The sequence below is a fragment of the Sus scrofa genome, chromosome 15, assembly GCF_054392235.1.
Source record: "Sus scrofa isolate SSC_HxYL_T2T_F1_AM1 chromosome 15, Sscrofa_HxYL_maternal_Yorkshire_Landrace_v2.0, whole genome shotgun sequence".
NCBI classification, from domain to species: domain Eukaryota; kingdom Metazoa; phylum Chordata; class Mammalia; order Artiodactyla; family Suidae; genus Sus; species Sus scrofa.
The window spans coordinates 138,923,292-138,935,873 of record NC_139397.1 but is presented as its reverse complement, the minus strand read 5'-3'; the positions used below and the strand labels follow the sequence as shown (position 1 = coordinate 138,935,873).

Sequence of the window (12,582 nt, the reverse complement as noted above, 5' to 3'; positions counted from 1 at the left end):
CTTACTGCATGAAGCCTAGGTCACATGGCTGTCTGTCTTTCACACCCAGAGGCAGCCACTGAGGCAGGTGCAGAGTAGAAGGGTGACCTTGGACCAGGAGCTGTCCTAGGAAGCTGGTTCTGGGAAGGCCAGAGAACTCTCTAAAGACATGACAGCCTAAGCTTACACTGGCTGCGAGTTTGGATGTTTTTATTTAGCGCTAGGACATCTCAGGTTACAGCAAAGGAGAAGAGCTCATGATGTCTAGTAGACAGGCTTTATCTCAAATGCCAATTCTAGTAAATGGCAGTGGCTCCACATGGAGAAAGAACCTAAAGTTGGTTATTTGTATCTGACATGGCCAGGAAGAGGGGTATACCCCCATTGTTCCTGCCACGAATTTGCAGCACCTGCAGTTATACCATCCAAACCCACCTATAGCTAGACTTTGAATCAGCAAACAGTATACAGCAATATATTTCTGTGAATTTTCTTTAAAAATAAAATTTAAAAAATTCCCTGGAGTTCCTGTGGTAGCTCAGCAGAAATGAATCTGACTAGCATCTATGAGGACACAGGTTCAATCCCTGGCCTCGCTCAGTGGGTTAAGGATCCTGAGTTGCCATGAGCTTTGGTGTAGGTTGCGGAAGAGGCTCGGATCTGGCGCAGCTGTGGCTGTGGTATAAGGTGGCGGCTACAGCTCCGATTTGATCCCTAAGTTGGAAGCCTCCATATGCCGCAGGTACAGCCCTAAAAATCAAATTTAAAAAAAATTCCCTTTAATTTTCTTCCAAAATTCTCACCCAGTGTCTGCAAAACTGGAAACAAAAGAATTTTTTTTTCCCCTTTACTTCAAGAGATGGGGGGAAAGGTGTTAGTGCGCCCTCTAGAGGCCATATACAGTGGCAGCCTGACCTGGGCTCTGAGCTCAGGATTACATAGATGAAGGTCCATAAATGGAATTCGAAAACCCAGCTGTGGATGCTGGTCCTTTGGTGCTTAGTGATTTCCTACCAGCTATAATAACAACAGAGAATTGAGAAATTAATAGAAAGTAATAAAAAAATCTGGAAGACCATGAACAATTCTATCTCTGACTATGCCACTTACTGATTTTAAAATTACAATTTGTCGGAGGGACTATCCATTTCTTTACAGCCAAGAAATGCAAAGACAATAATAATTAACCTACACAATGATCATTAACATAAAGCACTTTGGAAATTACTATAGTTCATGCTTATAAATGGGTCAAGTTGGAAAATCAAACAAATTGAGGCTCTTAAGTTGAAATAAGAGCTAATAACACAAGCTTAGCCTTCTGCGCATATTCATAGAGCATCTTTATAGTAGCTTTCCTGAATTTAATTCTCAGAATTGGTAGAATTATGTTTTCACTAATCACAAAGTCTTCCACTAGTTCAGAGGAGCAGAGTAGAACAGACTCTTATTTCTGAGCCAAGTTGTACTTAATCTGGGAGGTAAAAGACAAGGGACTCGGGATGTTTAGTTTATAAACCGCCTTAACTCCATCTCTAGTCATCATAAAAACAGACAAAGCGCCTCTCCAAAGGTGCAATATATCACTTGTTTAAGCCATGATTCTTTCCTCCACATCTGCATATACACAATGCATTCATTACTTTACATTTTCATTGACTTCTATTGGACATTCCTAAATTCCAGATGCAATGCTAGGTACATGGAGTGTTACAGAAAAAAAGAAAAAAGACAGCCTTTGTTTCTTCCTGGCACTCCCAAACCAGTGGGGAGGCAAGAAACATCCACACATATGAAGGGTCAGAGAGGGATAAAGACACAGGATTTTACTCTAAGAAGCTGTAAACCCTACTCCTTAGGGCGGGCATATTCTACGTGGTCCTGCCAAACCAGAACAATGTAGAAATAATGATCTGCCTTCACTTACCACTACTCATCAGATATTCTCGGAAGAAAGGGCACCGGAACCAAAATGGAAGCACGTGGAGATAGGCAGTAAAGCCAGGAAACAGTTCCTTGAATTCCGAGTAATTTGTACAAAAGTTTCCAAAGGCGCCAACGACCAGCACTCCATGGGGGTGAAACCCAAATATGTAGTTGTGACTTGGATCCAAGTCCCAAGTTTTGACGAGCTGCAGTACATTTATATTGAGATTTAAAAAAAAAAAAAAAAAGGTTCCCTGATTAGTTTCCAATAAGAAACAAAAGGACTCAGAATTAGTTCTATGTTTAAGGGGAAATGGAGAACATGACTCATCTGAGTTCCCTGAGGTAGAGCTGTTTCCAAAATTTTAAATTATTTCCTGAGCCCAGAGCCCTTCACACATAACCTTCTGATTTCAGTCAATTTCGCTTAGACTCCATTTAGTAACTTGGGCTGAATTATAGGCTTTCTCCCTCTGAAAAGGGAAAAGCTTGGGAAAATATGTGATAAAAACAAATTCCCATTCTTCCCCAGCTCAAAACCATGCTATATAAAATAATTCTACTCACTGGAGTTCCCGTTGTGGCTCAGTGGTTAACGAACCTGACTAGCATCCGTGAGGATCCCTGGCCTCGCTCAGTGGGTTAAGGATCCAGCACTGCTGTGAGTTGCAGTGTCGCAGACATGGCTCAGATCTAGCCTTGCTGTGGCTGTGGTGTAGGCTGGCAGCTGTAGCTCTGATTCAACCCCTAGCCTGGGAATCTCCATATGCTGTGGGTGTGGCCCTAAAAAGACAAAAAAATAGTAATAACAATTCCACTCACCTGAATTGGAAAATAGTCTTTAAAGTACCTCCAAATGGTCCAGCTTCTGACCCAGTCTGATCTCCTGCCTCCTTGCTCTGGGGTTTGCCAGTCAAAGTAAAGCCAGGTCAAATAAGGGATATAGAGGAACCAGTAGTTGTATATGATCAGAAGTACAATGATTCCAAGGCACACCTGCGCTGTAAGAAAGGGGAAGACCTGAGGAATCAGGGCCACTTAGCACCTGCCCACTCTGCTGTACCACAGTGATGCTGTATTGTGATGCTGTACCATCGCTGGCCCATGGTGGTGGAATCTAAGACATGCAAGCCAACCCTCAGTTCCAGGCGGGTAATGTAACAAGACAGCAATGGTATATAGCACTACTTAATGCTTCTTGGATGTTTACTATATGCCGAGTAGTGTATCATGGACTCCACTAAAATATTTTTAAATTGAATCCTCATATAACCACATCATCAAAGAAGCAGCCCTAGCACCCCTACTGTCCTTTTTACAGTAGGGGAAACAGTGTCTTAGCGAGGTAAAGTGACATTGGCCAAGCCACATGGAATGTAAGTGGTTGAGCCATCTAAATTCAAGGTCCCTTCTCACTGCCCCTGGCCCTGCACCACCTCCTCAACTTGACCCATGAAGGGACCATCACTGACAGGAGGGATGTGGAGGACTTCCTACTACAAGTTCACTTTGATTGGGAGCCACTGATCCCGCCACCGGCAGCCAGAAGTTCCTGGGCCAGGGACTGAACCCAAGCCACTGCAGTGATAAAGCTGAGTCCTTACCCATGAGGCCACTAGTGAATTCCTGAGCAACCATTATTCATGTGCCCATGAAGAAGGCACATTCCACTCACAAACTTCTTTTTCAGGAACTCTATTACCAGAGTTAGAAATAGCATAGGAGGGACTCAACATCTTTGCTTGTCTATTACGCCTTGTGACATTTCATCATGACAGAGTAATCTTAACTGTTTACACACCTAATGACATAGCTTCAAATACATGAAGTAAGAACTGACAAAATCTGACCTGGGAAGTAGTGACAAGAATATGTGCCTTAAAGTAATACATTAAACTAAACTAGACATTTTCTTTTTATGGCTGTGCTATGTATCATACTAAAAAATATTTATAAGAAGAAATAAATATTCATGGGGAGGGACACAAGGACATAAAGCCTGACGTAGGAAGTGCTCAATAAATGCCAGCTGTTACTCTTACCTTAAGGGGTGTCATGGCCTCTTTCTTTTTCATTATGTGCTGTAGTCCCTAATCAAATATTGAGTCCAGTGCCCCAAACTCCTATCTACTCTCTGTCAGCTTTGTTAAAAAGAGCTTTGTCCCCAAAGAGAATAGATGTGTGTGTGTATATGCACAACCGAATCACTTTCCTGTACAGCAGAAATTATCACAACTTTATAAATCAACTATACTTCAATAAGACTTTAAAAAAACAAAAATGAATGCTGCAAAAAAAAAGGAAAAAAAGAGATTTGTCCCCAAATGATCCACCATGGCACCAGAGTAAGAGCTCCTTGATCTATTATTGTTTTATAGGTATAGATGTAGAAACAGATTTTTTTTGCAAAGTCAGAACATGTGTTTATATTTCTGGAAATATATATATATCAATACATTTCCCAATGCGGATTTAGCCCAAATACAGAATTGAGTCCCATCAGAGGGCTGACTTGCTCTCTCCAGGGTGAGTTAAAGTTTAAAAGTGTGTGAAAGGTTAAGGAAGCGTGTGCCCTTCACCGCTCAGTGGGGTGTTTTGTTGCATTCTGGAACTGCCAACAGAGCTTCCACAAGTCCATAAGCAAGGCCAAAAGAGTGTCCTCTGCCCTCGTTCCTGCAAGATCTTTCTATTTTGCTTTTCCAGCATGAAGTTTTTCTTGCTGACAATGTAGCACCATTAATTAATTTTCTGTTTATTTTATAAAATGTGCAAGACACATAAATTGGTATTATTATGCTCTACTCCAAGCTAGTTCAGGTGAGCTATGATGCAGGAGGGGAGGGAGAGACTAGCTAGTGAGTAGTGACCATCTCCCATAGGCAACCTCATTTGCTCCTCCTTGCAACCCTCAAGGCACACATTTCTGTCCCCACTTTGTAGTTGTGGAAATTGGGGCTCAGGGACTTTGAGTGTCTGAAGGACTTCATCCTGGGTCTGCCTAATCTTTAAATCCAGGCATTTTTTTTTTTAAGTGGCTGCACCTGCAGTATATGGCCATTCCCAGGCCAGGGACTGAATCCCAGCTGAAGCTGTAACCCAGGCCACAGCTGCAGCAATGCCAGATCCTTTAACCCACATCACTGGGCCAGAGACTGAACCTGTGCCTCTGTAGTGAACTGAGACCCTGCAATTGGATATTTAACTCTCTACACCCCAGCAAGAACTCCCTAGGCACTTAAAAAAAAAAAAAAACTAGCTAATGAAGATAATATCATAATAATATAATAACACCATAAACTTGTGCATGTCTTTTACAAGTACATAAGCAGGTTCACAAGCATAAAGAATCAGACACATGGAAGTTTTCTTTACTATAAAGAAGGAGAAACTGGAGTTCCCTGGTGGCCTAGAGGTTAAGGATTCAGCTTACTGAATCCTTACTCAGTGATTCACAGAGGTTATCACTGCTGTGCTCAGGTCACTGCTGTGGCTCAGGTTCAATCCCTGGCCTAGGAACTTTTATATGCTATGGGCACAGCCAAGAAAAAAAAACAAAAAAAAAAAACAGGAACAAAGACCGAAGGCAAATTGACTTAATTTCCATCATAGAGTAAATCAAGAGCAGGTCCAGAAACAAAGTCCTCCAGGTACTAATTCAATATTCCACTAACTGGAGTTCCCCATTGTGGCATGGCGGAAATGAACCTGACTAGGAACCATGAGGTTGCAGGTTCAATCCCTGGCCTTGCTTAGTGGGTTAAGGATCTGGCGTTGCCATGAGCTATGATGTAGGTCACAGACGCAGCTCGGATCCCGAGTTGCTGTGGCTGTGGTGTAGGCTAGCAGCTACAGCTCCGATTGGACCCCTAGCCTGAGAACCTCCGTATGCTGTGGGTGCAGGCCTAAAATAAAAAGACCAAAAAAAAAAAAAAAAAAAAATTCCACTAACCAATTACACCTCCTCTAATTGAATACACACACAGCATACCTCTAACATTAGTTATATGTTTCGCATGTACAATGGCTAAGATGTGGATCTGGAATTAGACTCCTTATTTTGGAATCTGCCACCAACCAGCTATCTGACCTCAAGTGGGGTCTTTTATTTATTGAGCCTCAGTTCTTTTACCTGTGAAATGGGCAACAACACCCCTCTCCAAGAACTGCTGAGAATAAACATAGAAATGCTATAGTGCCCAGCACAGAGCAAGCACTTGACAAATGGGAGCCATTTTTAGAACAACTGTGTTTACTATGACACACGTGACAAATGCAAAAAAGGAGCAGCAGACAAAACATCCCTCACATTCTTTCAACCTAGAAAAATTACTATTAAATTTTCCCTTGTGGTCTTTTTTTCCATCAAACAGGTTATGTTTCTTTAACATGGTTAATCACACATTTGTTTTACTCTGTATCTGATCACTTAAGGATAATCTCACATTAGCTGCTTGGAATTATAAATCTGCATTATAATCTCCTCATAAATGTTCCTTTTGATGACTGAGCAAAATTCCATTGGTTGTCAGTATTAATTCAAATTCTGTTGTTTTTGAACTTTTGGGCAACTTTTCTCAAAAGTATTCTTGCATAAAGTTTCTCCACATTCTAACATCCGTCAGACAGTAAACACTGGATCACTAAGTAGAAACATCTTTGCCACCCGATACACATTAATACCTTAATGTCCAAAGGAGCTGTTCTATTTTAAACCGCCACTCCACACATTGCATACATTCTTTTATATTTCATACCATAAACAACACCAAAATAGTTTCTTAATCCCTTGACCCTGAATTGGATCGAATGCAGAAAACACTATAAAAACCAGGGGACTAGAGATCACCTCTATTTTCTGTCTTTTTCCCACCAAGCAATTTGGAGCAACATGATTCTTCTAAACTGGAGGCCAAGAAGAGAAAGGTATAAAAATGTACTCCAAAACATTGTGCAGCTCTCAAAACTGATGTTGATGTTTTTAAAAACTGTCTAGGGAGTTCCCGTTGTGGCTCAGCAGTAATGAACCCAACGAGTATCCATGAGGACACGGGTTTGATCCCTGACCTTGCTCAGTGGGTTAAGGTATCCAGCATTGCCATGAGCTGTGGTATAGGTTGCAGATGCGGCTCAGATCCCACACTGCTATGGCTGAATTTGACCCCTAGCCTGGGAACTTCCATATGCTGTGGGGTAGGGAGGGGGTGGGGACTAAAAAGACCAGAAAATAAAAATAAATAAATAAATAAATAAATAATTGTCTAGATTCACAAACCAAGTTACACTGAAGACCTGAACTTCAGCTGCCTTGACTTGTGTAAATTCTGGGTGAGAGACCTCAAGTCAGCCCCCATCATTTACACTCTATATTTACAGAACCGACGTAGATTCCACTTCCTCTACATCATTGAGGAAACTGCCTCTCACTCACTATATTTTTTTATGGGGGTGAAAGTCACATAAAATAACCATTTTAAAGAAATCTGCTCAACGGCATTCAGTACATTCATGATGTTTACAAGCCCCACTTCGACTTAGCTCCTACACACTTGGATCATTCCAAAGTAAAACTTTTACCCATTAAACAGTTACTCCTATTCCCTTCTCCCCCTATTCCTAACCACCACCAATCTGCATTCTTTTCTAGATATTTCATATAAATGGAAAGATCCAACATGTAACCTTGTATAGATTTCACTTACCATCAAGTTTTTGAGGTTAATCCATGTTGTGATAGGTATTGGTACTTTACTCCTTTGCATGGCTGAATACTATTCCCACGTGTGGATAGTTCACAGTGTGTTTATCTGTTGATGCACCTGGGGGTTGTTTCCACCTTTTGGCTACTCTGAATAGTGCTGCCACTCACTTTAACGGTGCTGAGAGTCTGAAAGGCTCAGCCAAAGCATATGCAAGGTCATCAAATTTAGCATCACTAACGAGGTCAAAATGACACTTGCTTCTTATTATGACTGAATACACCCCATCACCGCTGTGATCTTCTTGCCAAAAAATGACTCTGATCATGAGAACATAATTAAGCAAGTCCAGACTATGGGACATCTTACAATCTAATTAGCTGGGGTTCTTATATCAATGTTATAAAAGATTAAAACAAAAGGTTTAGGAACAGGTCTAGTTTTTAAGGAAAATTTGAAGACAATTACGTAAATTTGAATATGATCCATGTATGAAGTAAGATTATTGTCTCACTAAGTTTCTTGGGTATAATAATAGGATTGCAATTATGCACAAAATCCTTGTTTTCAGGAGACACGTTGTACAGTACTTTAGGAATGAAATGCCTTGAGTTCAACAGCAACAATAACAATAAAGTGTGTGTGTGTGTGTGTGTGTGTGTGTGTCTAGAGAAGATGTGTTGCAAAATGCTAAGAGTTGGTGAACTAGGTAAAAAGAACGTTTATTGAACTATTCTTTAAATACTTTCTATAGGCTTGAAATTTCTGAAATTAAATATGGGGGAAATGTATGAATTGCACATATAATTGATATTAAAGCATAATAGGTTAAGCACTGCTATTTGGCTGGGAACAAGCTGGGACCTCACAGAGAGCCCTACATGTGCAGCAAAGTCTTCAATCTCACACATGCAGAGGGAATTATTGATCCAATGACCCACTTTGAGCTTCAAAGCTGCCTTCAGGCATCCCTAGCTTTATAGAAAGAGGAGTTTCAGCAAAATCAGAGATGTAAATTTCATTTTTCATAAACTAAAGATTTTTGACAAGGAGCGGTGGCAAAGTTTACAGCCTTTCAGTGGTGGTGGGTCCTTCAGTGCTGACACGGACACTTCCTGCCTCTGCTTCCTTCACCCTTTCTGGCTCCAACACAGTCAGCTTAGATTCTTTTTTTTTTTTTGTCTTTTTTCAGAGGCCACTCCCACAGTATATGGAGGTTCCCAGGCTAGGGGTCTAATCCGAGCCATGGCTGCCAGCCTACACCAGGGCCACAGCAATGCGAGATCCGAGCTGCGTCTACAACCTATACCACAGCTCATGGCAACGCCAGATCCTTAATCTACTGAACGAGGCCAGGGATTGAACCTGCAACCTCATGATTCCTAGTCAGATTTGTTAACCACTGCACCACGACGGGAACTCCTCAGCTTAGATTCTTAAACTCAGTCAACAAGAGAGTACAAACAAAAGACTGAACAAGAGACTACAAAGGAAAATGCACTGTCGTGTCTGGCCCATGCCAAATGCTCCAACGATGTTAGCAGAAACTGAAAAGCAAGTGAATTCCAATAATGCACTTGGACTTTGGCATTTCTTCAGCCAAAGACCTGATGTATCTAAGTTGAAAAATTCCTTCAAGTTCTAAGTGTTCGTTTTCCTTTTTCATCAGTTTTTTCCAAAGTGTAAGAAGGGATTATTTATAATATGGAAAAACAACTGGTCAGTGAAACTTAAATAAAACAATATACAGAAAGCCGTTAGAACAATGATGGCACATAGGAAACTCTCAATAGATGTTAGTTATTAGCCACCAGTGACAGCTTGAGACTTTTAAAAACACCAATTTCATACGGTTCAACCCAATATGTTATTTGGTTTATTCTCCAGTACATTTATTCCCAGGCCACCAAATATTATTTTGATAAAAATAAATGTTTAAAAAGAGGTAAATGATGGAGTTCCCCGGTGGCCTCGCAGTTAAGGACTGCATTGTCGCTGATGGGCTCACGTTCAATCCCTGGCCCAGGAACTTTCACATGCTGCAGGCACAGCCAAAAAAAAAAAAAAAAAAAGCTAAAGAGATGAAGACAATATGCCAAAACATTCATAATAGTTATCTCTGGATGGAAATACACATGTATAGTCTCTTCTAAAAGCTCTTCTACTTTTTCCAGTTTTTCTAACAACTATCATGAATTATCTTATAACCAAAAACTTTCTTTTTTCTTTTTTTTGGCCATGCCCATGGTATGCAGAAGTTCCCAGGTCAGGGATCAAACCCGAGCCACAGCAGCAACCCAAGCCACAGCAGTGACAATACTGGATTCTTAACCCTCTGAGCCACCAGGGAAGCCCCCAAACTTATTATTTATTTTATTTTTTTGTCTTTTGGGGGCTGCACCCACAGCATATGGAGGTTCCCAGGCTAGGGGTTAAATCAGAGCTGTAGCTGCTGGCCTACCCCACAGACATGGCAACACCAGATCCGAGCTACTTCTGCAAACTACACCACAGCTCAAGGCAACTCAGGATCCTTAACCCACTGAGCGAGGTCAGGGATTGAACCTATGCCCTCACAGATACTGGTCAGGTTCATTAACCACTGAGGCACAATGGGAACTCCCAAAAACTTATTTTTTAAGAAATAAATAAAACGGTTCCACTAAAGGGAAAAACTAAGCAAAACTCTGCAGCACAAATCTATTTATGTAAAAATATTCTCAACATGATTTCTATTAAATTGCCATGAGCAAACTGCATCATAAAAATACTGAAAACTGGTAGAGGAGTTCCCGTCATGGCTCAGTGGTTAACGAATCCGACTAGGAACCGTGAGGTTGCGGGTTCGATCCCTGGCCTTGCTCAGTGGGTTAAGGATCCAGCATTGCCGTGAACTGTGGTGTAGGCCACAGATGAGGCTCGGATCCTGCGTTGCTATGGCTCTGGCAAAGGCCGGTGGCTACAGCTCCTATTCAACCCCTAGCCTGGGAACCTCCATATGCCATGGGAGTGGCCCAAGAAATGGCAAAAAGACAAAAAGAAAAAAGAAAAAGAAAAGAGAAAACTGGTGGAAGCTTATTTACTTGCACTAAAGAGTGGCCAGTGATCAATGTTAAGAAATTAAAAGTATGTGGTGTGTGTCATTCCAGCCTGTGTCTAAGAAGTTTTCATTTTTTTCCCTAAAAAAATTCTTTCTATACTTACTTTAACCATGTAACATATTATGGAAAAACAAAATGGAATTCAGAAGCAAGCAAAATCCTTTAACACATCACATCCTTTTCCTTTTATTCCAGAGGCATTGTGTTTCAAAATACCAATCAGTGCCATCTGCTGAGTAAAAGAATTAAGTACAACATTCTTGTGATTTTTAAAATTCCTGTTTTAAGAAAACTTGCCTCCCAGAGTTTCTTAGGATGAGGACGGTGATAAAAGACAGATCTCACTTTGCAGAATTTTGAGCTTATTATTCCTCATATGTAGGTTTGCTCCACCCTCTCTTTACAAAGTATTGCCATACAGGGGGTTGCATTTTTCCTGTTTAAAAGCAAATCCATTGTTGGACCTATTTCTTTGCCTAATGAAGTCAAATCAATTATAACAAAGATCCAGTTGAAACCAGTTCCATGTTCTCCTAATATTTCAGAAAACTTTACAAGCTGAAGGACAAAAGAGGCACAAATACTTTTATAGCTATAAACTGAAAACCATGGAGATAATCCATGATAAAAGAAGCACGATACTGTTTATGCAAGTCCAAGAATCCAGGATGAATCACTAGAGTGAATGTTAAAATCTGCTCCCTCAAAATTGTCCAGATTAAAGGAGACTAAAAAGATGTAACTAAATACAATGTGTGGATCCCTTTGCTATAAAGGACATCAGTGGGCAACTGCTGAAATATAAATATGAATGGAGCTGCTGGATTAGATCATAGTGCAGCATCGCTGTTATTTTCCTGATTTGGATAAACATACTGTGGTTTTATGTAAGACGTTGTCCTTGGTTTTAGGAAATATACACTAAAATACTTAAGGATAACAGGAGGCCATACTTGCAACTTGCTCTTAAAGAGTTCAAATAATGATTGTGTGTGTGTGTGTGTGTGTGTGTGTGTGTGTGTGTGTGTAAAGGAAACATGGCAAAATATTAACATTTAGGGAATCTGATGAAGGAATATGGGTTTTGGGGGGACAATTTTCTATCATTATTCTTTCTTTCTTTCTTTTCTTTTTTTTTTTTGTCTTTTTGTTGCTGTTGTTGTTGCTATTTCTTGTGCCGCTCCCGCGGCATATGGAGGTTCCCAGGCTAGGGGTTGAATCGGAGCTGGAGCCACCGGCCTACACCAGAGCCACAGCAACTTGGGATCCGAGCCGCATCTGCAACCTACACCACAGCTCACGGCAACGCCAGATCGTTAACCCACTGAGCAAGGGCAGGGACCGAACCCGCAACCTCATGGTTCCTAGTCAGATTCGTTAACCACTGCGCCACGACGGGAACTCCTCTTTCTTTTCTTTTTTTGACCTTTTAGGGCCGTGCCCATGGCTATGGAGATTCTCGGTAGAGGTCTAATTATAGCTGCAGCTGCTGGCCTACACCACAGCTCACAGCAACGTCAGATCCTTAACCCACTGAGCGAGGCCAGGGATTGAACCCGAAACCTCATGGTTCCTAGTCAGATTCGTTTCCATTGTGCCATGATGGGAACTCCCTATCATTATTTCTGAAGTTACTTCAAAATAAAAAGTTAAGGAATATGAACTCGACTAGTATCCATGAGGATGCAGGTTCAATCCCTGGCCTCACTCGGTGGATTAAGGATCTGGCATTGCCATGAGCTGCAATGTAGGTCAAAGACTTGGCTTGGATCTGGTGTCGCCGTGGCTGTGATGTAGGCCAGCAGCTACAGCTCTGATTCAACCCATAGCCTGGGAATTTCCATATGCTGCATATGCTGCCCTTAAAAAAAGCAAATAAA

At 41.2% G+C, this 12,582-nt stretch overlaps 1 protein-coding gene across 6 annotated transcripts in view; it reads right to left on the bottom strand.

The window, feature by feature from the left end:
- MOGAT1 (monoacylglycerol O-acyltransferase 1) overlaps window positions 1-12,582 on the bottom strand; it is a 77,829-nt gene that overhangs the window by 56,298 nt on the left and 8,949 nt on the right. For 4 of the 6 annotated variants that reach the window (XM_084999075.1, XM_084999073.1, XM_084999074.1 and 1 more), the window contains exons 2-3: window positions 2,728-2,906; window positions 1,907-2,111 (exon numbers count right to left, since the gene is read on the bottom strand). In XM_084999075.1, the coding sequence (XP_084855201.1) occupies window positions 1,907-2,111; window positions 2,728-2,906 (384 nt within the window). The remainder of the gene's footprint in view (window positions 1-1,906; window positions 2,112-2,727; window positions 2,907-12,582) is intronic. The other 2 variants (XM_084999076.1, XM_084999077.1) reach the window with 1 other exon arrangement.